At 44.0% G+C, this 27,484-nt stretch overlaps 1 protein-coding gene across 1 annotated transcript; it reads left to right on the forward strand.

Moving 5' to 3' along the window:
- Positions 1–455: 455 nt before the first annotated feature.
- On the forward strand, positions 456–27,484 carry TGM6 (transglutaminase 6). Its single transcript, XM_027558114.1, has 12 exons — positions 456–681; positions 1,174–1,416; positions 2,209–2,327; positions 3,482–3,610; positions 5,300–5,477; positions 6,006–6,144; positions 9,500–9,603; positions 9,682–9,924; positions 18,437–18,778; positions 25,517–25,671; positions 26,035–26,168; positions 27,331–27,484. Exons 1-12 carry the CDS (start codon positions 456–458, stop codon positions 27,482–27,484), a joined length of 2,166 nt encoding a protein of 721 aa, XP_027413915.1.

Consider the following 27,484-nt stretch of genomic DNA (forward strand, 5'->3'; position numbering starts at 1 on the left):
CTCTAAAGTGCTGTCCAGTATTCCTAAGCACAGGAAGGTGTGACATGCCTTATGGAGAAAACACACGTGTTGGATAAGCTTTGTTCGGGCATTAATTACAGCGCTGTTGTCCATGAGTTCAATATTAACGAATCAACAATTTACTAAATAAGGTGTGTTTAAACAGAAACACATAAAACAAGGTTATGTTTTGTTCAGTTGATGAAAAAGTTGTGACCAGAGGCTCACAGGAACCAAGCCCTGTATTTTCGCCCAGGAACAATGGTTCAGTACTGGCTAGTTCAGAGCTTAGCCCAGTGGACATCAACCCAGACTTAGTTTGTGAACACTATAGAACAACCAAGAATAACTACTTCTGGTACACAATTTACCAGAAACTACTGTACCTGGTAAATAGTGACTCCAAGAGCAAATGACAGGCAGCCTGCAGCTGTCGGAAAGTGAGCCAGGCGTAAATGGGAAATGTCCGAGAGCTGGGTCCCATCTCCCTGTGCTCTCCCTGCCCAGGGCTCAGAGTCACTGAGGTGGACTGGCAGCGGCTGCGCAACGGCACTGCACACCACACCCAGGAGTACCCCGGCTCCAACCTGGTGGTCCGCAGGGGCCAGAGGTTCACCTTCACACTGGAGCTGAACAGACCCCTGGAGAGCGAGGAGACCCTCATCTTCACCGTGGAGACAGGTACCTGACTGGTCAGTGCGTTCTGCTGCTAATCTGCAGTCTTAAAGATGGGTCTGGTGACCAGCAACCTGAAACCCTGTGGTCATCAGCCCAGACTTTGCAGAAAACAAGTCCCTGTAGGTGGTTTGAGCTTTCTGGGGTGGTTGGAAGGTGCTGCCAGCAGGCAGTAGGACAGGCAAGATGACAACTCTGGAATTCTATGCACACCAAGAAGTCCAGGGTTCTGGGAAGGTATGGAAATTCCTCAAGCACTCTTTGGTTTCAGAGAGGCTTATTACTTTCTCCTTGATCTGGCAAATGGGCAGGAGTCAGGACAGCCAAGGTGGACTCCACTCTGCCACCTCCTGCATCTTGGTCAGGCCCTTCCCCACCGCAGTGTCCAGCAGTTCAGGTGCTGAAGGGTGGCCTTCCGGGCCTGTGGCTTTTCCATTTCTCCAGAGCTGAGCTTCCTGGAGCCGGCTGGCTCTCTTGATTCCCTCTCCTCTCTGCCAGGACCCCAGGCTTCTGAGGCCCTCCACACCAAAGCCGTGTTCCAGACATCAGAGCTGGAGCGGGGTGACACCTGGATGGCAGTGAAGGAGGCTCAGACAGAGAACACCACGACCTTCAGCCTTGCCAGCCCTCCCAATGCCGTCATTGGCCGTTACCAGCTGAGCGCCAGGGTTTCCTCTCGCCGCAAACATAGTGACCGGAAGCTGGGCGAGTTTGTTCTCCTTTTCAACCCATGGTGCCCAGGTAAGAGCTCCTGAGCCTGAGGCTGAGGTTTTCCCAGAAACTGTCCTTCAGGAAAGTCTGGGAGGCAGGTTAGGGGACCGGGGGATGAGTGCTAAGGCCTGGCAAGAGCCTGGGGCCCAGGTAGGGGCAGGCCTGGGCAGAGGAAGTTGGTAGCAGACACTCCAAAGGTGCTGTGCCAGAGGGACAGGAATTAGCGTGTGAAGGCCAGGGGGCAAAAATGGGGCTTAATGGCAGGAAAGACCTAAAAGTGGATAAGTATCAGGCTTTAGCCAACAGACAGCCTTGGTTTAGTCCCAGCTTTGCTAAGTTGCTGCCCTCTGTGAGTCTCAGTTTCCTCATCTGTAATATGTGAATAATAATAGTGCCTACCTATTAGGGTTTTGGTGAGAATCTATTGAGCTAATGCTTGTAGTATGCAAGGTACATCATAAGGGGTACTGGGGTCAGTACTCTTACTGAGGGTTAAGTTAGTAAGCAGGAACTTGAATGACAATTCTTACTAATATTTAATTGGCATTAAGTCAGGTTATCCAAAGACATCAGGGCTCCTAAATTCCTTCCATCTGGGCCTGGGGTGGGGTTGGTCCCTGCCTGAGGAAAGACCAGCCAGATGGAATAGGGCCTGGCCAGGGGGCAGCCTGGGAGCCAGCAAGCCCCTCTTGCCTGCTCCTATTCCAGCTGCCTCCAGGCACCATCCTGCAGCTGATGCCTGATGTAGCCCCTTCCCCAGGCCGGTGAGGCCAGGGCTCCACGTTCCCATCCCTCACGCCAGGCCTGACCACTGCCTTTCAGAGGACGACGTGTTCCTGGACTCAGAGGAAGAGAGACAAGAGTACGTGCTCAACGACAGCGGGATCATCTTCCGGGGTGTGGAGAAGCGCATCCGAGCCCAAGGCTGGAACTTCGGGCAGGTCTCCAGGGGCCCAGACCAAAAGGGGGGTGAGAGGCATGAGAGGCAGAAGGAGGGCTGGGGACATGAGAAAAGTCAGTGCAGGAGCCCTTCTGTGTGTCCTCTTCTTCCCAAGAGGTACAACTAGACCGACTCTCAGACCAAGCCCACTTATCCAGTCTCTACTATTAGTTGTACCAGGGCCTACACTGGGTCCTTGGGAAGGGAAGGTACATTGGGTATACATAAATAGCTTAGATCAGGGGCTCTCAATCTTGAGTGTGGACAGGAAGGACACAGAGGGCTCATACAGGTGGCTGGGATCCATGTGCCTCCCCAACAAGTTGCTGATTCATTAGGTCTGAGGTGGCCTGAGAGTTTGTATTCCAAGTCACCAGGTGCTGCTGCTGCTGCTGGTCTGGAACCACACTTCAAGAGCCACTGGCTTAGATAAACAGTTACAATGCAAGGTGCAATGTTGTGGGAGGGGGTGGCACGGTCAGAATGGTACAGATGGCAGCAGAAAGAATTTAAAAGACTGTCAAGGAAAACCACCTCAAGGAGTACAGAAGACTTCATGATATTGGGGTTGGGTCCCCAAAGTCAGGCAGAATCTGGACAGTCAGAGGAAGAGCAGTCAGAGCAGTGGAGGAGGGGAGTCAGGGAGTAGCGGAGGTTCTATGGAGGAGCTCTGTCTGCCTGGACTCCGAGCAAGTAGAGAACCTTGACTCTCAGGCTGAGGGGCAGGGGTTGAAAGCATTGAGGGTTCAGGACTGGGCAGGGATGATATACCAGAAGGTTTAATTCCATCTAAGGGGTAACGCCATCTCAACACGTGGGGAAATCAGACCAGGGTTCCCAGACCTTCCAAATATTCAAAGACCAGAAATCTTAAATTGTATGTGAAAAATCTCCCAGTTCGTAAATGTTATCAACTAACTCAAGTGTATTTGAAAAAATCATGGGGAAAAAGGTGATTAAGGCTGAGCATATGGTTCCTGGTAACTCTTTGAGTTTTTGAGACTTGGGGGTCCTCTGTGGTGTCCCTGGAGTGGGGTGGGGGGCAGGAAGTGTAGGCAAGCTCCCTTGCACAACACAAATGACTGGGGGAGGTTGTGAGAGGGTCTGAACTGTGGGTGTGACTCTGACCTCTAAGAGCAGCCTCTCTGGGGACAGTTTGAGGAGGACATCCTGAACATCTGCCTCTCCATCCTGGACCGAACCCCTAGTTACCAAGACGACCCAGCCACCGACGTGTCCCACCGCCATGACCCCGTCTACATCACCAGAGCCGTCAGCGCCATGGTGAGGAGACCTGCCATCCCTGCACGCACTCTTCTTCATAGGTCCCTAGGCCAAACCTCAGGAACAACCCTAAGATTTTTCCTGTCACCTTTTGTTTTAATTCTCTCTTGCTGCATAAAAAAAACCACCCCCAAACTCAGGGGTGTAAAACGGCCATTTACTATGCTGACAATTTTGCAAATCAGTGATTTGCAGGAACTGGGAACTGGGCATGGCACTGGGAAGACAGAACATCTCTGCTCCCAGATGCTTCAGCTGGGGTGTCTGAAAGCTGGAAGATTTCTGGGATGGTTTGTGGGGACTATACATCTAGGGCATTAGTTCCAGCAGTCAATGTTTCCTTGGTTCTCTTCCATGCCACGTCTGCTGGAGCTGGAACACCCAGGCGCTTGCTCACTCTCGTGTCTGGCCCCTGGGCTGGGATGGTTGCATGAGCTGCAGCTGGGCAGTCATCACTCTGTCTCTCCATGTAGTGCCTCCATGTGAATAGGCTGGGCTTCCTCATAGCGTGGCAGTCTGAGGGTAACCAGACAAAGCAGCTGGTGCCTCCCCAGGAAATTATTCTAAAAAGAAGAAGTAGAAGCTGCCAGTCTCATAAAGCCTAGGCCTGGGAACAGGCACAGCATCACTTCCACCATGGTCCTTGGTCAAAGCAGTCACAGGCCAGCCCAGATTCAGGGAGAGGGTACATGGAACCACCTCGCTGTGGGAAGAATGCCATCTTTAATCTGTTACAGGCCAGTGCTTCCTCCTCAGAAGGCAGCCACAGGGCCTACTAACTCTCTCTATAGTAAGTGTCTGTTAAAGTCAGTGCCTGGGTATCTGTGATTCCAAAAACAGATAAAACTGGTTTTTTCATATTTGATATTCTCAGTTCCCCAAGATTTCAGAGAGATGTCAGAGCACAGAGAATCAAAAGCAGTGACCAGTCCCAAACAGTAGAGCGTTACAAGCCTGTGGGATTTGACAGGCTCCCAAGTCAAAGTACTGAACTCGCAAGTCACCTCTTTCTAAATTTCTGTGCAATATGAGCAAGTTCCCTAACCTCTATGCATCTCAGTTTCCTCATCTGAAAAAAAAAGGAAGATAATAGAATGTACATCATAGGTTTAAAAGATTAATATAGTGTGTACTAAGCCTTTAGAACGGTGTCTGGTACACAGTAAACATTTGGCTCAGCAGTAAAGAATCTTCCTGCAGTGCAAGAGATGCGTGCAGGAGATGCAAGTTTGATCCCTGGGTTGGGAAGATCCGTTCGAGAAGAAAATGGCAACCCACTCCAGTGTTCTTACCAGGAAAATCCCATGGACAGAGGAGCATGACAGACTACAATCCACAGGATTGCAAAAGAGTCGGACATGACTTAGAGACTAAAAACCACCACAACAAAGGGTCTCTATAGCTATTACCACCAACAGTCCCCAAAACAGATCACTTAAAACAAGAAATGCTCAAAAACTATATTTGATTTTCAACAATAGAACATCCCGAAGGAAGGTAATTGAAAATGATAAATGGCACCAAAAGGTAAGTATTTTAAGAGAGCAGATGACCCCAATTTTCAGACAGTTTAAAAGGAAGGAGTAGCCCCAAATAAGGGGGTGGCCCAAAGTTGGAGATTTTACGATGGTGAAGTTCCTGAAGGGGGAAGCCCTGCCGGAGGGTGGACTTGTGGCCTCCTCTGTCCAGGTGAACAGCAACAACGACCGGGGCGTGGTTCAAGGCCAGTGGCAGGGCAAGTACGGCGGCGGCACCAGCCCTCTGCACTGGCGTGGCAGCGTGGCCATTCTGCACAAGTGGTTCAAGGGCAGGTTCAAGCCCGTCAAGTACGGCCAGTGCTGGGTCTTCGCTGGAGTCATGTGCACAGGTACCCCAAGAAAGAAGATCCCCAACCCCCGACCAACTCAACTGCATTTGGTTGCATATATTTTCATAAGAATCCCTCCCCCACACCAAAAATATCTTTATTAGTGATGGGGAACTAGAAGACAGGCTAATGAAGAGGGAAACCAGATTCCTCATTTGTGCAACTTTTGATCTTTGAGGAATCTCAAGCTCACTGAGTGCCTTTGAGAGAGTCTTGTGGTCCTGGGCCCCCAGTCCTCATGGGCTGGTATGGCTATTATAGGGTTATTATACAGCTTCCAAGGTCCTGTCAGCTTCAGAGCCCATCTATTCACAAGGGGGTGGCAGTGGTGACTCTCGAAGTCCCCTGAGAGAATGTCCAGGAGATGGAGGTGTTTCTGAGCCTGGAGACAGGCATCAGCCCTGGGAGAGATAGGGAGGGGGCTGTGGCCAGATGTGAGACAGGCTGCCTGCTAGGGGGGCCAGACCACCTGTCCCTGAGGCTGGGTCCCGGCCTGTCCTGGAGCCTCATGAGTGTCCTGCTCTTCAGTCCTCAGGTGCTTGGGAATCGCGACACGGGTTGTGTCCAACTTTAACTCGGCCCATGACACGGACAGGAACCTGAGTGTGGACAAGTACGTGGACTCCTTCGGGCGAACGCTGGAAGACCTGACAGAAGACAGCATGTGGTGAGTCCCTGGCTATTGGGTCCCAGGGGCACCCTGTGGCCCACCCAGATCTGCAGCCCAGCTCCACTGGGTCTGAGCCAGTTCTGGAAGGGGTGACAGGCACCCTGCAGAGGAGGGGTTGGTCCCCAGCAGGATGACTCTTCTTCTGAGGTACAGGGGCCTCTGGACATGTAACTCAGAGACCAAGAACAGGCCTCAAGGTTGAATGACCTTGTACCCCCAGCTCTCCGCTCCGCAGGACTCTGAGCCGGCCCCTAGATTCTTGTGACTCCCTCTGCAGGGTCACCTCTGTAGCCTGATCCTGCTCTCTGGGCTGCTTGTGCACTATGCTGTGTGGGAACAACCTCCTCAAACAAAACTCTTTGCACAACGCTTCACAAAATTCATTCTAATTTAATTTTTTTAAGTAGAAGATACATTCAGTGCTTTAATATTCAAAAGGTACCAAATGGGCTATAGCGTTTAAGTCTCCCTCCCCCATTTCAAGCCTTCCCATCCTCCTGGATGCAAGGCTGAAATTAGTTTCTTACATCTCTTCAGAGAGAAGCCCTGCAGATACAGGCGCACACATATGCACGGTCCCCACGCACCCCCACCTCTCCCTCCTACTTAATATCAGCAATATAACGTAATACTGTTCATCTTGCTTTACATTTAACAATCCCATATCAGTACATACAAAGTTTCCTTATTTTCATAGTGTTTTAAACTTAATAACATCATACTCGGTGAGCACAGTCTATGCCAGGCCCAGTTCTAAGTGCTGCAATGCAGCCTTACCTCATTTTATTACTCTTCTTTTTACTGTGCTTCATAGATATTGCGTTTTTCTACAAATTGAAGGTTTGTGGCAACCCTGTGTTAAGCAAGTCTATCAGCATCATTTTTTCAACAGCTTCCTTAAGGTATGTAGGTTGTTTTCTTAGACACAAAGCTGTTGCACACTCAATAGATGACAGCATAGTGCAAGCATAACTTTTATACACACTGCGAAACCAAAAATACTTGTAACTCATCTTATTGCACTATCCACATCTCTGTAGTGGTCTGGAACTGAGTCCACTATACCTCCAAGGCGTACCTGTGTACAAATTCATGTATTCCTCCAAACAACCTTGTGAGCAACGTAGTATCGTTGTCCCTGTTTTGCAGATGAGAAAACCAAGGCACAGAGAGATCAAGTGACTTGCCTAAGGCCACACAGCTAGTGAGTGGAAGAGAAGTTACAAACCTGGCCTGCTTTTCAATTGGACAGAAAAACCATTGCTTATTTAACCACCTCATGTGGCCGGACCAAACATTTGCCTTTACAAACAAGGCTTCCATGAATAACCTTGTCCAAATGTCTGTTCATACATGTGCAAGTTGCCAAGAAAAACCAACTTTCTAAAGAGCAGGGGAATAGTGAAGAGCATATGGTACAGAAAGAAACACAGCCAGCCTCAGCATCCCTCTTCTTAGGATGTCCTTCAGCTCCCCAGGGGAGCTTCCCCCCAAGCTAGTGTCCAGCCTCCCCAGGGGAGCTTCCCCCCAAGCTAGTGTCCAGCCTCAGACCATCTCTCTGCCTCTCTTCTCCCCTTTTCTTCTCTTATTTTTGGTTCTTTTCACTCCCTCTCTGCAGTAGCACCAAAAACATTTTCATTCTTCTCTTTATTTATGCAAAATGGACAGGTCATTCTTTTGTTATTGGGATCTCTGTCGCCATGCAGGTTATACATGTTCTCCCCTTTACTTCCAAAGGCTTTTTATAATATTTTCCAAAGAACAGTTTGGAGGCCAGCTGTAAAGACAAAAGACACCAACTCAGGCCAATCAGGGTTTCTCTCTGCTGCTTTCTACTGTGTGATGTTGGGCAAATGGTGTCACTTTTCCTAGCCTCATATTCTCATCTTTAACATAGGAAACTTAAAGCTTAAAGTCCCTACCAAGGCCTACAGAACTCTGCATAATCTGAAACCTACCTACCCTAGTGCTTGACATAGCCCAAAGACACATACTTTCTGTTCCTTGAATACACTAAGTTTTTTCTTGTCTCAAGAGCCTTTACACATGCTGTTCCTTCCTCCTGGGCCACTGTTTCCTTCACTCATCCTATGACTAATTCTTTCTATTCTAGGTCCCATCTTAGATGTCATTTACTTAGAAAAGATCTCCAGAAGTTATTCTCCATCTCAAGCTCCTCTCTTTCTTCACAGCATTTATTGTTACTTTATTGTTTTATTAGTTATCTGCTTACTTAATTTTGTCTGTCTTCCTATCTGTCTCCTTCCTTAGAATGTAAGCTGCATGAGAACAAGGATCTTCTGTCTTATTGGCTGTTGCATTTTTGGACCTTGAACAACAAGATATAGATATAGGTGATCTAGATATAGATATAGACATAGGTATAGATATAGATCAGAGAAGGCGATGGTACCCCACTCCAGTACTCTTGCCTGGAAAATCCCATGGATGGAGGAGCCTGGTAGGCTGCAGTCCATGGGGTCGCGAAGAGTCAGACATGACTGAGCGACTTCACTTTCACTTTTCACTTTTCACTTCCATGCATTGGAGAAGGAAATGGCAACCCACTCCAGTGTTCTTGCCTGGAGAATCCCAGGGACGAGGGAGCCTGGTGGGCTGCCATCTATGGGGTCGCACAGAATCGGACATGACTGAAGCGACTTAGCAGCAGCAGCATAGATATAGATATAGACATATATATGTATACATAAAGGCAGGCCTTGAAGCTATTGCCAGTTAGGTTTCAGACCACTTCAATAAAGTGAATATCACAATAAAGTGAGTCACATGAATTTTTTAATCCAAAAGAGCATATAAAAGTTATGTTTACACTATAGTCTAATAAGTGTGCAATAGCATTATGTCTAAAAAATGATATACATACATTATTTTAAAAATACTTATTGCTAGATGCTATCATTTGAGCCTTCAGCGAGTTATACTAGTAATATCAAATATTACAGATCACTATAAAAAATATAATAATGAAAAAGTTTGAAATAGTGCAGAAATTACCAAAATGTGACACAAAGGGACACGAAGTGAGCAAATGCTGCTGGGAAAACAGGTGAGACAGACATGAGGAAGGGTTACCATAAACACTCAATTTATTAAAAAAAAAAAAAAAAAACCACAGTTATCTATAAAGCGGGATAAAGTGAATGAAGCAGGATAAAACAAGGTCTGCCTGTACCTGTGTGGATGATATGTATTCATCAATACAGCTGAATGACGGTTCACAAACTCAACCACAGAGCAGGGCCCAGGGTCTGGCTGGCGACAGGCACTTGCCCTCTCTGGGGAACCTCTCTTGCTCACCAGAGGCCACCCTGCCCCTTCCTCTCTGCGGCAGGAATTTCCATGTCTGGAATGAGAGCTGGTTTGCCCGGCGGGACCTGGGCCCCTCTTACAATGGTTGGCAGGTTCTGGATGCCACCCCCCAGGAGGAGAGCGAAGGTACGGGCTCAGCCGGGTGGGTCCCGGACTCCCGCTTTCTGACTCCTGGAGATGCTCACGCCCACCCCTCCTGCGCAGGCGTGTTCCGGTGTGGCCCGGCCTCCGTCACCGCCATCCGCGAGGGCGACGTGCATCTGGCCCACGATGGTCCTTTCGTGTTTGCGGAGGTCAACGCAGACTACATCACCTGGCTTTGGAATGAGGATGAGAGCCGGGAGCGTGTGTACTCAGACACGAAGAAGATCGGGCGGTGCATCAGCACCAAGGCGGTGGGCAGCGACTCCCGCGTGGACATCACCAGCCTCTACAAGTATCCGGAAGGTAAGGGCATACAGTGGCCTCCATCAGCCTCCCCAGTGGCCAGGCTGCTGCAGATGGGCAACATGGCCAGGCCCTTTCTCATAAGATGTGTTGGTGACAGCCTGGTTAGGCACTGTCTCTCTGCTTTGAGCCAAGTGTCTTTAGCTTATATTAACAGCTTCCTTTGTTTACTAAATAGATTTCTCACATCTGACAATATCAATAGCTACATTTCCTTTAACATATATATTGCATGTACTGTGCCAGGTATTCTGACATGTGATAATAATAATCACTAATAATAGTGATGATAGTAACATGTATTATTTATTGAACACTTAGGATACATACTGAGGCTTCCCTGGTGGCTCAGTGGTAAAGGATCCCTCTGCCAATGCAGGAGACTCAGGTTTGATCCCTGGATGGGGAAGATCCCCTGGAGAAGGAAACAGCAACCCACTCCAGTATTCTCACTTGGGAAATCCTATGGATAGAGGAACCTGGTGGGCTACAGTCCATGGGGTCACAAAGAGTCAGACACAACTTAGAGGCTAAACAACAGGATACATACCAGAGAAGTGAAGTGAAGTGAAGTCACTCAGTCGTGCCCGACTCTTTGCGATCCCATGGAGAGTAGCCTGCACCATGCTCCTCCATCCATGGGATTTTCTAGGCAAGAGTACTGGAGTGGGTTGCCGTTTCCTTCTCCAGGGAATCTTCCCTACCCAGGAATTGAACCCAGGTCTCCCGCATTGTAGACAAACGCTTTACCGTCTGAGCTACCAGGGAAGTCCATACCAATAGGCCCTACCAAATAATAATAGTAACTCCTGTTTATCATCTGCCAAGGCCTAAGCCATGGTCACTAATTTAGGGGGTCAGTGGCTTACTGAAGATTCTGTGCTTGTTGGGGTACAAACACAAAACACATGTATTTTTTCTGGTCAGTGCCTCCAGCTATAAACTTTAAAAATCACCTTTTCCCACTAAGTAACAGGTTCCTTAATAATGCTGTGATCTGACTGTGCATTTTTCAGCCATTTTTGCCTGTTAAAAGGATGTTGTTTGGGTAATCAAGACTTCAAGTTCAAATCTGAGTCAGAGCTAGTCTCCTCCCCTCCTCTGAGCACAAACTGGGGCAGTGACCCCAGAAGGCTGCTGTATAAGGAGGGGACAGCGTGTGCTCTGGCTGCCTCCAACTGTCCACTATCTCCCCTTTAGTATGGTGGTTTGCAGCACCGGATATACATCGGAGTCACCTAGGGTACAGTCTTAGTTATACAGACTGAACAACAATTACCCTTTGCTCAGGATTCCGTGGGTCAACTACAGACCCACAGAATCCTGGCAGTGTGCCCAGCGGGTGACATCGAAAGCTACAGGGTCTCTTGAGGCTTTACTTAGAACTTACCCTTGCTACATTCTGTTGGTCAAACAATAAACAACCACCCCAGATGGAAGGGACAGGAAGTACACTCTACCTCTTGATGAGAAGAGTTGCAAAGAAAGTATTATGGCCATTTTAACCTACCACAGCAAGCTGACTGCACCCAGGCTAACTGAATTGCAGTCTCCAGAGGGTGTGGCCCAGCCATCAGGACTTTTAAAAGCACTCCAGGCGATTCCAATGTGCAGCCAAGTTGAGAACACCAGTCTGAGTCTTCTAGTGTGTTAGGCCAAGGAGGAGAGGAGAGAAGAAACACCTTTGACTTCATGGGGCAAGGATTCAAGGCCTGAAGCCAGGCGGGTGCTGCTGTCTTACTCACTCCGAAGCTTTGGGAGGACAGATGGTGTCTCTATTATGGCCTGCAGTCTTGGGACTCACGCCTATGCCAGCCCCAGGCACTGCTGATTCCTGAGACACTGGCCCCTCTTGCGGCAGACACCCTCCCGCCCCACTGGCCGTCCCACAGCTTCTCTCTGATGTGTAGTCATTTCTGTCCCCAGATTCTGGAGGGCTGTGGCCTCCAAACTCATCCAGCTGCTGTGTCCCCCTCAGAAGCTGGTGGAGAGAGAATTCTTGACGGGCCGTGATCCACCTGCCATCTTCCTTCAATTTTTTCCTCTGTGCTCATGGAATACACAGCTCAGTAATGAGCTGAATGAAATGAAATGCCACCAGAATGAAATGCCAGATTTCTCTTCCTGTAGGCATTGCCAGCCTTTACCAGCCAGCTCCTTCTTATTGCAAACACCCCAAACTTTAACACTGATTCTATCTGTAAACACCTCCCCACACACATATGCACACACATGCACACATAAACACACACACTACCATATTCCCTCAGTTCCTTCTCTAGAAACATGGCCCTTGATGTTGATGACCTTCTCCTCTTCAGGCCTCTTCCTCACTGTCACGGGGTGGGGAGTAGAGGGGTGGTATGTGGCAAGGCTTCTTCTAAACTCCTACTTCTCTCATATGTCCCGCAGTTTGATGCCTGGTCCCATCTGCTGGGAGTTTCTAGAACTTAGAATACAAGGTCTTTGGGGCCTTCTGTCCTAAGCATCAGCCATGGCCACGAGAGAAATCAACATCCTGCTGTGTGATGACAATAACCGCAGTCACCATGCTGAGTGCCAATTGTGGGCTGGCCATGTTCACATGCTTTTATTTAACAAGTGTTTACAAAGAAGTTCCCACAAGCTTGTAAGGTAGACACTTATATAACGTTTATTTGACAGAGGGAAAGGCAGAGGTGCAGAGAGGAAAGTGGACTCAGCCAAGGAACACAACGATGCTCTTCCTCTACACTTGGCTGCACTATCTAATTATAATATAATCTACTGTTGATTGACTGCCCACTGTGGGGCAGCTGATTTTACATCTAGGCTAATAATAGTATCTAAATTGTGTTAAGCATCGTGGTAAGCAATGTCCATGACTTGTTTCATTTAATATTCATAAATATCCCATCTTACAGGTAAGCAAGTTGAATCAGAGAGAGGTTAAGTAGCTTCTCCAAGTTTCCAAAACCTAGAAGAGCAGGGCGCTAACTAGAGCTTCTGTCTAATCTCAGAGCCTCTGGTCCTCCACTCTGCTAGACTGCTGTCTCTTCCATGACTACCCACAATGTGCCATGCACTGTGCCAGGTTCTTTTATGTATTCCAGAAATATAAAACACCTCCTAAGTATCAGGTATGATTCAGAGGCAAGGGAGAAAGAGAAGAGCCCAGAGAACTCACCATCCAGTAAGTGTAAGGACAGTGCAGGGTGATCAGCACAGTGTAGGGGAGGCCAGAAGGCTGGAGAAGCACAGAGAAAGGGTTGCTAATCCAGCCAGGGCGGAGAGTTCATGAAGAGCATCTATAGGGAGCAAGATTTAGCCAGGAGATAAAGGGCTGGGAAGACATTCTGAGAAGACAGGACCCTCTGCATCTTGACTCCAGATTGACTCTAAGAAGTGCTATTCAACCAAACCACAGGCCTCCCATTCCATGGATGAAATGGCAAGGCCTGTCTACTTGCTCCATTCACTGAAGCATAGATTCAGAGCCCCTGGGGCAATGTGCTTTGTCCCTACCCCTGAGTCAGCCTGGATGCTGAGCAAAGAAGAACCAGCTTTCCAAGCAAAGGAAACTGTATTTACAAAGAACACACTGGCTGTCCTCAGATTCAGGTGGGCTTTCTGCAACAGGCTTTAGAGTAGAGCGGAGGAAGGCAGTTTCCCCCCACTGATCTTTAGTCAGAGGCTCTAAGCACAGAGGCAAGATCTCAGTTAGAGACTGGTGCCAGGGGCTTGCAGGGGAGCCAGGTTGGCGGTTCAGCCATCTGCCTCTGAGCCTGCATATTGCTTGCTAGGACTGCCATAACAAATTACCACAAATGTAGCTACTTAACACATCGGAAAATTATTTTCTCACAGTTGTGGAGGCCAGAAGTACAAAACCAAGGTGTTAGCATACTCCCGCCAAAGTCTCTAAGGGGAGAGTCCTTCCTTGATCCTTCTAGCTACTGGTGGTCCCTGCATTCTTTGGCTTGTGGCTGTATCACTCCAGTCTCTGCCTCCATCTTTCCTCCTATGTGTCTCAAATCACCATCTCCTTTCTCTTACAGTGACATCAATCATTGGCTTTCCATCCCACCTTAAATCCAGGATGATCTTATCCCAGGAGTCTTAATTACATCTACAAAGACCTTATTTCCAAATAAGGTTATATTCGCAGGTACCAGGGATTAAGACTTTGACATACCATTTAGGGGGACACTATTCTGCCCACCTCAGCCTGTGATGGGGGAAGACCCAGCACATGCTGATCAGGCCCTGGCCAGCCAGGCAGGCAGAGGACAGTGCATTCAGTGACTGTGGGGCTGGAGCTCAGAGGCTGATCCATAGAGACCCAGTGACCAGCCCCTAGGGAACTCCCCTTCCACCCTTTCCCTCCCTCTCTGTTACTCTGCTATCTGTTTCTCCACTTCTGTGCTGTGCCCTCCTCCCTCCCTTCCTTCTTGTGTATGTATGGGAAACTCCCACACATTTGGTGTCAGAAGAGTTGTGAATAAAACAGTTCATTAGGGGCTACTATGAACAACTATATACCAGCATATTAGATAACTTTAGATAAAATGGACAAATTTCTCTAAGAATTACCTAAACTGCCTTAGGAAGAATTAGAAAATCTGAATAGGTTTATAAATAGAATGCAGTAATAATTTAAAAATACACACACACACATACACAAAGACCAAGCCCACATGTCACTGGTGAATATTCTACCAAACATTAAAAGAAGAATTAATACCAATTCTTCACAAACTTTTCCTCAAAAAATAGTAGAGGAGGGAACATTTCCTAATTTGTCCTATGAGGTTAGTATTATCCTGATACCAAAACCAGATGATGAAATCACAAGAAAAGAAAATTAGAGATCAATATCCCTTATGTGCATAGAAGCAAAAATTGTCAACAAAATACTAGCAAACTGAATCTAGCAACATATAAAAAAGATTATATGCCATGAGGAAGGGATTTATTGCAGGAATGCAAGATGGATTTAATATTAAAAACTAATTAATATAGTATGCTATAACAATAAAAAAGACAAAAACCACATGATCATCTCAATAGATGCAGAAAACCCAACTGGAAAGGAAGAAGTAAAACTATCTCTTGCACATGATATAATCGTGTACACATAAAATTCTAAGGAATCCACTAAAAGTTAATAGAGCCAATAAATGATTTCAGCAAAATTGTGGAAAACAAAATCAATTTTTAAAATTAATAGTATTTCAAGATACTAAAAATGTATAATCTGAAATGAAATTAAGAAAACAAGTTCATTTACAATAGTATCCAAAATAATAAAATATCAATACTTTGGGAATTCCCTGGTAGTTTGTCCAGTGGCTAGGACTTGGTATTTTCACTGGCGGGGCCTGGGTTCAATCTCTGGTTGGGGAACTTAGGGTCTGCAAGCCACACAGCATGGCAAAAAAAGAATAAGATATTTAAGAATAAATTTAACAAAAGGAGAACAAGACTAGTACACTGAAAACTACAAAGCATTGTTGAAAGAAATTATAAATGGAAAGATTTCCCATTTTCATGGACTGAGAGATTTTTTTTTAAGATGGCAATGCCCCAGAATTGACCTACAGTCTCCATGAAACCCATATCAAAGTTTCAGCTGAGTTTTTTTTTACCAAAATTGACAAGCTGTTTCTAAAATTCACTTGGAAATGCAAGAGACCCAGAATAACCAAAACAATCTTAGAAAAGAAGAATAATGTTGGAAGGCTCAAACTTCCCAAATTCAAAACTTACTATAAATATACAATAACCCAGATAGTGTGATATGGTCATGAAAATGAACTTACAGATCAATAGAAAAGAATGAGGAATCCAGAAATAAACCCTTATAGTTATGCTCAATTGATTTTGACAGGATGTCAAGACAATTCCATGAAGGGTGAATAAGAATAGCCTTTTGCAATAGATGGTGTTGGGACCTCTGATTATCCACGTGCACAAGAATAAACCTGGCTTTTTACATCAGACCATACACAAAAATTAACTCAAATGGGTCACTGATCTGTATCAAAGAGCTAAAATTATAAGGTTTTAGAAGAAAACAGGAGCTAATCTTTATAAGCTTGAGTTTAACAGAGCCTTTTTGGATATGACATCAAGAACACAAATGACAGAAGAAAAAACTGATAAATTGGGCTTCATTAAAACTAAAAACTTGTACTACAAATGGTACCATCAAGAAAAAAGAAAGATAGCCCATGGAACAGAAAATATTTTCAAATCATGTATCCAATAAGGGACTTGTATCCAGAATGTATAAATACTTCTTATAGCTCAATAATGAAAAGATAAATAACCCAATTTTTAAATGGGCAAAGGATTTAAATTGACCTTTCTCTGAAGACAATATACAAATGTCCAAAAAACATGAAAAGATGCTTAACAGCATTAATAATATTCAAAGCCACAACAACATATTGCTTCACAGCCACTGCTGCTGCTGCTGCTGCTAAGTCGCTTCAGTCGTGTCCGACTCTGTGCGACCCCATAGATGGCAGCCCACCAGGCTCCTCCACCCATGGGATTTTCCAGGCAAGAGTACTGGAATGGGGTGCCATTGCCTTCTCCAATAATGCAATATTATTCAGCAATAAAAAGGAATGAAGTACTGATATATTCTACAATATGGATGAACCTTAAAAATATTAAGTGAAAAAAAAGGCCAGTCACAAAGGACCACACATTATATGATTCCCTTTATATGAAATGCCCGGAATAGGCAAATTAGAAATTAAAATAGCAGTTGCCTAGGGTTGGGGCAGGGCAGGGAGGAATGGGAAGTGACCACTAATGGTTATAGAGTTTCTTAAGGGTGACAGAAATTGTTATGAAATTAGATTGTGGTGATGGGTACACAACTCTGTGAATGTATTAAAAAAACATTGGCTTGTGTCCTTTTAAATCTGTACATTGTGTGTTGGTAAATTAACACATATCCGAATAAAGCTGTTTTTAAAAAATCTGGTGGTCAGAGAAGGCCTCCCTGAGAAAGTCACATTAGAATTTTTGGCAGAGAAAAGAAACATTTTCTTAGTAAAAAATATTTTATAAGTAAATTATGGAGTAAACTGAAAACTTCACATAAATTTTAATAATAAAACATGACATGTTAAAGAACCTTTAGGTCCACACGAATCCCTTCAAGCCCAGGCCACACAGTAGTGAGGTACTTGGGAGAACGTTTGGGAAGGAGGACAGCCCAGAGCTCAAGGAAGAGGAAGCATCAGAGGTGGGTCTTGAACAGGTCAGGGTAGAAGAAAGACTGGAGTGGACATGGAGCCCACATCCTCCAGAAGGGAGGAACATTCCTGAGCACTGTGCTCAGGCCTCGCCTGCGCACCTCTTCTCCCCACTTTATAGATGGGAAACGGAGACCTGGAGGGACTGTAAATGAAAACAAAGTTCACAATCGCCTGGCGGCAAACTGACCTGAGGGTGAGACAGTTTACATGGTGGTCTGAGGGGAAAGGAGTGAGGGGAAAAGGGGGCAGATTCCGGAGACCAGTGAGGATGTTGGACGGAACTTATCGCCTGACCAGTTGTGGGTAGTAAGGTTGAGGGAAGAGTCAGGGACATGTCCAGTTTCTGACTTGGATGCTGGGTAAACAGTGGAGCCATTTGCTGACATGGGAATGCTGCCAGGCAGAAGATGGCGTATTTGGTTGGGTTGGAGGCGCCTGTGGGACATCCCGGGGGGTGGAAGTGGGCCAGTGGACCAGTCATATATTGGTCTGGAGATCAAAAAAGAGGACAGGTCTGTGCTAGCAACAGGGAAAGTAGGAGATTGGGGATCCTAAACTCGTGTCTTCAGGAGCTTGCAGATGGCACCCCAGTGTGGCAGACCAGCAGCAGGAGAATTACAGGTGGAGACTGTGGAGAACCAGCGAGTATGTTCCCATACGGAGAAAGCACAGCTTCCTCAGCTCGAGGCCATGACTGCCATGTAGAGGTTGGGAAGAGGGGGTGATTAGGAACACAGAAATTGGAACCAGACTGCCTGGGTTTAAATTTTAGCTCTCTTACAAGTTTTCTTCATTTCCTGTGCCTTGGGTTCCTTATCTGTAAAATTAGGATGATAATAGTACCTTCATCCTGGGCCAGGGAGGAAATATATATATATATACACACACATATATATATCATCTAGAACCACAGTGCCTGGCACATAGTAAGTCTACAGAAGTGTCAGCTATCTTTATTATATGAGATTTCACATCCATATGTCAGAGGGCTACCAATCTCTATTGTTATGTGAAATTTTCTAATCTGAAGTTGGTAACTGATTAAAATTTTATTTAAGTAGTCCCAGATCCAAATACAATGCTGAGGTCTGCATATGGCTCTTGGGCTGCCAATTTGAGACCTCCGACAGCCATGGTAAATTAAAGTGGGGATGGAGTAGTGGTTGTGCTTAGAGAAGAGGGAAATGAGGAGAGCTGGCCCTGGGAGAGGTGGCAGAGAAGACAGTGCCTGCCTCATGATGTCCCATGCCCTGCAGGGTCCCGGAAGGAGAGGCAGGTGTACAGCAAGGCCGTGAAGAAGCTGTTCAGTGTGGAAACCTCTGGAAGGAGGGCCCGGGTCCGCAGAGGGGGCGGCCGTGGTCTCTGGCGTGATGACCTCCTGGAGCCTGCCACCAAGCCCAGCATCACCGGCAAGTTCAAGGTGCTGGAGCCACCGGTGCTGGGTCACGACCTGAAGCTGGCCCTGTGCTTGACCAGCCTCACCTCCCGGGCCCAGCGGGTCCAAGTCAACTTGAGCGGTGCCACCATCCTTTACACCCGCAGGCCAGTGGCAGAGATCCTGCACGAATCCCACACAGTGAAGCTAGGGCCAGAAGAAGGTAAGAATGCCCCAGCTGGGTGGGACCTGGTCGGCCCAGCCCCTTTTCCCAGAAGAGAAGGGGATATTTCTGAGCATTTGCAGATGAGAAAACTGAGGTTCAGAGGGACTGAATAATAAGGATAATAATAAAAGTGCACAATCATCTCGTGGCAAACATGTAATGCTCAAGTGTTCCCACTCAGTTTGAATACTTACCAATGAATAAATACCTGCTGGGAGCATTTCTTAACATGTGGAATATGTCTTGTGTTACCTTTTTAAAATCCAACAAATTTTGGAGCTCATCTGGCTCTAGTGTTTCTCAAGAGACAAGTAAAAGGTGTTTATTAAGTGCCTACCTATGTGAGACCCTGTCCTGAGAATTCTGCAGGCATCAGGCACAACCTACAACCACCCTGAATCCTCTCCCCTCTCCTCTTACACCATATATTCTCTATCTCTCCCTCTCTCTCTCATACACTTTCTGAACCCTAAGGATTCAATCAAAGACATTGTTCTCTGAACCACTTTTCCAGTAAGTGAAGCTTGTGTTTTTTGACAAGGTGTGAAAATATGTGAAGGAGGTGTCCCATATTTTTTGCTTTTCTCTCACTTATTTTTCACAGAATCTAAATCACAAAATAACACTTCACAAGGATTTATTGATTAACATACACTTTTTCCTGACTTTTTTTCTTATTAAAAGTAATGCATATTCATTAAAGATTTAGCACAAGGGAAAGATCACCTATGATCCTGCCACCCACCTACAAATTGTTAACATGTTTTCCTTCCAAATTTTTAAAGCCTGTTGCTTTTTGAAAAACTCATTAGTGCTCTGCTCTTTTCATATTACATTATAATATAAATATTTTTATAAGCTCTTCACTCACATCATTTTAACAGATGTATAATCTGTAAATAAATATATGGTGATTTATTTTATCTGTTACCTTCTTTGAGGTAGTTATTATCTATTGCTATTTTTTAATTCATTTATTTTAATTGAAGGCTAATTATTTCACAACATTGTAGTGGTTTTTGCCATACATTGACATGAATCAGCCATGAGTGTACTTGTGTCCCCCATCCTGCTATTTTTTAAAAAAGACTAAAGTAAGCACTCGGAGAAGGCAATGGCACCCCACTCCAGTACTCTTGCCTGGAAAATCGCATGGACGGAGGAGCCTGGTAGGCTGCAGTCCATGGGGCCGCTAAGAGTCGGACACGACTGGGCGACTTCACTTTCACTTTTCACTTTCATGCACTGGAGAAGGAAATGGCAACCCACTCCAGTGTTCTTGCCTGGAGAATCCCAGGGACAGGGCAGCCTGGTGGGCTGCCGTCTATGGGGTCACACAGAGTCGGACACGACTGAGGTGACTTGGCAGCAGCAGCAAGCGCTCTGGTGAAAAAAATTCCTGTATTCTGGTCTAGATTTTGGGGCTGCTTTTTTTCAGAATAGCTTCACAAAAATGGAATTACTAAGCCAAATGGTGTAACTATTAATATATGTAATTTATTAAAAATTTATAATTTTTAAATTAACAGTCTTTTTAAAGCAGTTTTTGTTCCAGAAAAATGATCAGAAAGTCCCAAGAGTTTCCATATATTCCCTCACCACCTCCCATCTTCCCGTGTTACTAACATCTTGCAAGAGTGTGGTACATTTGTTACAATTGACTGATACTGGTACATTATTATTAACTAAAGTCCATAGTCTAGGGTTCATTCTGTATTGTACATTCCCTGGGTTTTGACAAGTGTGCGACGTGTATCCAACATTAGAATATCACACAGAATAGTTTCACTGCCCTAAAATTCCCTGATTTTCCTCTATTTACTTCTCCCTCCCTTGCCTCAAATCTCTGGCAACCACTGATCTTTTAACTGTCACCACAGTTCTGCTTTTCCCAAATGTCATATCACTGAAATCATATAGTGTGTAGCCATTTCTGATTGGATTATTTCACTTAGGAAGGTATATTTAAGATTCCTCCATGGCTTTTTATAGCTTGACAGCTCATTTCTTGTCATCACTGAATTTCCTTTATACGGATATACCACAGTTGACTGACCCATTCACCTACTGAAGAATACCTTGATTGCTTCCAAGTTTTGGCAATCATGGATCAAGCTGCGATAAACATCCATGTGCAGGTTTTTGTGTGAAGATAAGTTTTCAACTTATATGGGTAAATACTGATGAGTATGATTACTAATGGTATGATAAGAATATATTCAGTTTTCTAAGAAGCTGCCAAAGTTATCTTCCAATGTGGCTGTAACACTTTGCATTCCCACCATTAATGAATGGCAGTTCATGAATGAAGAGCTCCTCATCCTTTCCAGCATTTGGTGGTGTCAGTATTTTGGGTTCTTGCCATTCTAATAGATACGTGGTCCTATCTCGTTGTTTCAATTTGAAATTTCACAATGATGTATAATGTGAGCATCTTTTCTTGTGCATCTATACATCTTTGGTGAGTTGTCTGTATAGATTTTTTGCTCATCTTTTAATCATGTTGTTCATTTTCTTATTGAAGTTTCAGTTCTTTGTATATTTTGTATAATAGTCCTTTATCAGATGTGTATTTTGCAGATATTTTCTCCCAGTTTGTGGCTTGTCTTCTCATTTTCTTGACAGTCCTTCCACAGAGCAGGAGTTCTTAATTTTAATCAAGTGCAACTTATCAATTTTTTCTTTCATGGATCATGCCTTTGGTGTTGTATCTAAAAAATTAGTCATCATCATCATACCCAAGATTATCTAGGTTTTCTCATTTGTTATTGTCTAGACATGTTATAGTTTCACAGTTTGCATTTAGGCTTAAGATCAATGTTGATTTCATTTTCATAAAGTGGGTAAGGTATGTGTCTAGAATCTGTTTTTAAATGCGGATGTCTAGCTGTTCCAGTACTATATATTAAAAAGACTATCTTTTCTCCATTTTATTTGCATTGCTCCTTTGTCAAAGATCAGCTGGCTATATTTGTGTGGATCTACTTCTGAACTCTGTTTTGTTCCACTGATTTATTTGTCTATTCTTTCATTAATACCACACTTTTTTGATTACTGTAGTTTTATACAAGTCTTGAAGTCAGGTAATGTTGATCCTCTGATGTTCTTCTTTTCCTTCAATATGATGTTAACTATTCTGGGTCTTTTGCCTCTTCACATAAATCAGTTTAGAATCAGTTTGTTGAAATACATTAAATAACTTGTTGAGATTCTGATGGGTTTACCTTGTCTGTACATCAAGTGGGGAAGAACTGATGTCTTGATAGTATTGAGTCTTCCTATCCATGAACATGGAATATCTCTCCATTAATTAATTTAGTCTTTGATTTCTTTCATCAGTTTTTTTGTTTGTTTGTTTAGCTTTCCTCATATATGTATATCTTTGACATATTTTGTTAGATTAATGCCTGAGTTTTTCATTTTGGTGCTGCTAATATAAGTGGCATTTTTAACTTCAAATTGACTAGTTTATTGCTGGTATTTTAAAAAAGTGATTGAATTTTGCATGTTAACCTTATATCTTGTGTCCTTGCTATAATTAGTAATTAGTATAATTACTTTGAGGAGTTTTTTGTTGCTGATTATTTCAGATTTTCTACATAGATGATCATGTCATCTATGAACAGTTTCATTTCTTTCTTCCAAATATATACACCTTTTATTTCCTTTTCTTGTATTTTTGTCTTAGCTGGGACTTCTAGTCCAGTGTTGAAAAGGAGTTGTGAGAGAGACATCCATGCCTTGTTCCTTCTTAGTAGGAAAGCTTTGAGTTTCTCACTATTAAGTATGTTGTTAGTTGTAGGTTTTTTTTTTTTTTTTTTTGGACTAATAGTTATGTAGATGTTCTTTGTCAAGTTGAAAACTTCCTCAACTATTCCTAGTTTTCTGAGAATTTTAGTCATGAGATGGTGCTAGATTTTGTCAAATTCTTCCTCTGCATCTACTGATATGTTCATGTGACTTTTGTTCTTTAGTCTATTGATGTGATAGGTTACATTAGTTGACTTTGGAATGTTGGAGCCAACCTCATATACTATCCCACTTGGTCAATATATATAATTCATTTTATACATTGTTGGATTCATTTTGCTAACATTTTGCTGAGGATTTTTGCATCAGTGTTCATGAGAAATATTGGTCTGTAATTTCCTTTTCCTATAATGTCTTTGGTTTTGGTATTAGAGTAATGCTGCCCTCATAAAATGGGTTAGGAAGTATTCCTTCTGCTTCCATCTTCTGGAAGAGTTTGTAGAGAATTGATGGCATTTCTTCCTTAAATGCTTGGAAGAATTCACCAGTGAACTCATCTGGGCACAATGTTTTATGTTTTAAAAGGTTATTCACTATTGATTCTTTGATTCACTATTGATTTCTTAAATAAAAATAGACCTGTTCATATTGTATATTTCTTCTTCTGTGACTTTTGGCAGAAAATGTATTCAAGGAATTGGTACATTTCATCTAGGTTATAAAATTTGTGGGCATATAGTTCTTCATAATATTAATTATCCTTTTAATATCCATGGGACCTATAGTGATATCACCTCTTTCATTTCTGTTGTTAGTAATTTGTGTCTTCTCTTTTTTTCTTATTTAACTTGGCTGGAGACTTATCAGTTTTATTGATCATTTTTTAAGAAAACAGCTTTTGGTTTTGTTGATTTTCTCTTTTGATTTCTTGTTTTTAATTTTATTGATTTCTGATTTAAATTTTTTCTAAATTTTATTTCTCTCTCTCTCTCTTTTTTTTTTTTTTTTGCTTACTCTGGATTTAATTTGCTCTTCTTTTTCTAATTTCTTAAGATGGAAATTTAAGATTTGTTGATTTTAGGTCTTTCTTCTTTTTTAATATCTGTATTCAGTGCTACAAATTTCTATATAAGCAATGCTTTACTGCATTCCACAAATTGTTATATTTTCATTTAGTTCAAAATGTTTTTAAATTTTTTGATGTATGTTCCTTGACCTAAGTGTCATTTAGAAGTGTGTGGCTTAATCTCCAAATATTCTGGAGTCATCCAGCTATCTTTCTGTTACTGATATCAAGTTTAACTCTATTTTGGTCTGGGAGGATACACTGTTTAATTTTTATTCTTTAAAATTTGTTCATGTGTTATTCATAGCCCACAATGTGATCATTCTTGGGGAACATTCAGTATGAACTTGAGAAGGATGTGTATTCTGCTCTTGTTGGATGAAGTAGTCTATAGTCATCAGTTCTATCTAATGGTTGATGGGACTGTTGGGAACATTTGTTAATGAACAGAGTCTCAGCTTTTATTAGATTGTCAATGGAGTTCATGATCCAGAGAACTTAATGAAGCTCTCTTCTGAATATTGTATGAAACAGTCTTTCTCTTCCCTTCTCCCATGGTCTGAACTAATATCCAAAGCTCTCTTCATGTGCATAAGTGGGAGTATCTGGTGATTCTTTACTCTGGAGCCGTAAAATTTGCACTTCTAATAAGTTCCCTGGAGATGCTGATGCTGCTGGCCCCAGGACCACACTTTGAGAACCACTCATCTCCTACCATACACGGAACAAATGACATAACATATATAAAGTATTTCTAACAATTCCTACCACTAAAGAACATTTAATTTATGGTAGTGATCATCAGTATTGTTGATGTTATTATAAGATGGGAATAATAATACTTGCTCATGCAATTGTTGTGAGGATTAAATGAGATAATCCCCGAATGTGCTTGCAAGTCCCTAGCACACTTTAATCTCTCAGTAAAATTTAGCTTTTAAAATTATTAATTATTATTATTGTTGTAGTAAAGATTCTCCTGGTAGAACCTGCTAGACTTAGAGAACCTGTTAAGGTAGAACTTTGACTCGTGGATCTTTCAAGAAGCATGTATTATACTCAAAATTCTGAGGAACAGAGAGTTTGAAACATTTATGGATCTTTTCCACAGGGTGAATATTCAGACGCCTTTGGGGACAGGAAGGAAACAGAAATAAAAGAAGCAGTGGCAATAGAACAGTAGGGGATGGTAGAGCTTAGGCAAACTGGAAAGAATGTGTTGTACCTTAAAGAAAAAATATACAGTGATCAAATATATATATATGACTAACAGTCACCTATGGCCTGTGTGACACGTGCTCAAAAGAAGAGATTACATAAGCAGGGAGTTTGTGGCTGATGAGAAAGAGACAGACATGGTCAGAACCGTAGGCGCTCCGAAGGCAGAGGGTACAAGATCATTGGGTAAGTGCATCAGTGAAGGCTTTCTGCAGCTGGTGGAACTGGGCCTTACTGGGGAGAGAGGATTTAGAGAAGCTGTAAGGAGTTGGCCTCCACATTGAGTAGGAAGCTTGATGGAGGCCTTTGGCCTCCTTCTTCTCTGCACCTGGGACATAGTAGGTGCTCATTGAACAGTGAGTGAATTCCTGATGGATGAATCACTGATGGATTGTGATATCTCCACTTGAAATGATTGGGGGAATTTTAAACACATCTCCAGAAGCTCTTAGAGAGACAGCCTGGTGTCATGGTAGCTGACTGGCCTGAATTTGAATCCTACCTTATCCTGGCCCCTTGATGTACTTGCTATGTGACACTGGACAAGAAATTACCCTCTCTGAGCCTTAGGTTTCTTAACCTGTGAACTGATGATAATAATGACTGTCTCACATTGGTTGCAAGGTTCTTAGAGTTCCTCTTCTGGGTTCTTTGAAAAAGAACACTGGACTCCCAACTCCCACCTCTGCTTTCCCTTCCAGAGAAAAAGATCCCAATTGCAATATCTTATTCTCAATATAAGGAAGACCTGACAGAGGACAAGAAGATCCTGTTGGCTGCCATGTGCCTTGTGACCAAAGGAGAGAAGCTCCTGGTGGAGAAGGACATTACTCTGGAGGACTTCATTACCATCAAGGTGACTACTGTCTGGATCGGCCACCTGTTCCTGGCAGGCCCCCTTCAGATCTGAAGGAGGGCATCAGAGGCTGGGGATTTGTGCTTTTAGCTCTAGCTTCAGCTCTCAAGGGTGGGGACAAGTGGTGTGAATGGAGAGGGGGGAGTTTGTGATGGACAGGGAGGCCTGGCTTGCTGCGATTCATGGGGTCGCAAAGAGTCCGACACAACTGAGTGACTGAACTGACTGACTGACTCAGTGATGGGGTAGGTAGAAGCAAAGGATAGCCAAGTTTAACTCCCCATTCCCTGACCCAGCCAGGATCGTGGGTTTCCTGGGAGAATGAGGAGGAGGGAGTATGACTTATGGATATTGTCCCTCTAGGTACTTGGCCCAGCCGTGGTGGGAGTGGCAGTTGGAGTAGAAGTGATGGTGCTTAACCCGCTCTCGGAGAGAGTGAAAGACTGTTCACTAATGGTGGAGGGCAGTGGCCTTCTCCAGGGACAGCTCAGCATCGAGTAAGTGTCAGCCGGGGTGGGAGGGCCACCTTCCATATAAAACAGGCCGTAAAGACACTGCCAGCAAGGGGAGGAGGGAGAAACCAACCCACTGCCTAGACACATCAGTCTTTCATTTCTTCATTTATTTATTTAATCATTTAACTTATTCAATCATGTAACTCATCCACTCATTCACATTCATATTTTCTCTCATTTACCCATTTATGTATTCATTTACTCACTCTTATTCATTTACTCTCTCCTTCACTCACTCATTCACTCTTCTAGTCATGTTTTCATTCATTCATTCATTTATCTGCTCAACTCAGTTTTGACTGGTTCATTCATCCATATTATTTCTTTAATTCGCTCACTTATTTACCTATTCATTCACACTCATTCATTCATTTATACATTCATTCACTCATTCACACATATTCGAATTATCCGTGTACTCACCTATTTGCTTATTCATTCTCAGTCATTCATTCACTCATTCATTCTTTCATTCATTCGCTCAGTCACACTCACATGGTCCTGTACCCTGACTCATGTGTCAACTGCTGGAAACACCAAGATGAACAGATGGAGTTCTGCCTGGAGAAGGACTCTAGCAACATATGGCCCTTCAAATGAAGACAGTGTGATTTGTGCAAAAGGATGGATTCCCCAAAATCTAGGGGCCCAGAGGCAGCCTTTGAGTGGGAGTGGGGTGGGACCAGGGGAAAGCCCCAGCAGAACTGATATTTAAACTGGACTTTAAATGATGACTTGGGGAGCTTTTCAGGTATCAAGAAGGGTGGAGAGCTTCCCAGTCAAAGGTCTCTATGGCTGGTATTGTCAAGGAAAGTCTCCTGGAAGAAGAAAAAGTTAATCTGGGCCTTGGATGTAATTGGAATGGGAAGGGCACCCTAGGTAGGAGGAACAATCCATCCAAAAGCCTAGAGGAGGGTAAGTATAAGGTATGTTCAGGGCATGGGGAGGAGACTAGCCTGACTGGTTGAAATAAGTGAGAAGTAATGGAAGGGACCACTAAGCTGAAAGCACATTGAAAGGCTTGAATGTCAAGCCACAAAGTATGACCTGATCCTGAGGGCTCTGGAGTGCCATGGACTGGCAGACCAGGCTCAGGAAGGAGATGTGACTGATGGTCTGTCTTTCTTCCATCTTCTTTCCCCAGTGTGCCCAGCCTGGATCCCCAAGAGAAGGCCTCAGTCCAATTCAAGATCACCCCCTTCAAGAGCGGCCCACGGCAGCTGCAGGTAGACTTCGTCAGCCCCCACTTCCCGGACATCAAGGGCTTTGTGATCATCCACGTGGCCACAGCTAAATGA

The sequence above is a fragment of the Bos indicus x Bos taurus genome, chromosome 13 (genome assembly GCF_003369695.1).
Source record: "Bos indicus x Bos taurus breed Angus x Brahman F1 hybrid chromosome 13, Bos_hybrid_MaternalHap_v2.0, whole genome shotgun sequence".
Classification (NCBI taxonomy): Eukaryota; Metazoa; Chordata; class Mammalia; order Artiodactyla; family Bovidae; genus Bos; species Bos indicus x Bos taurus.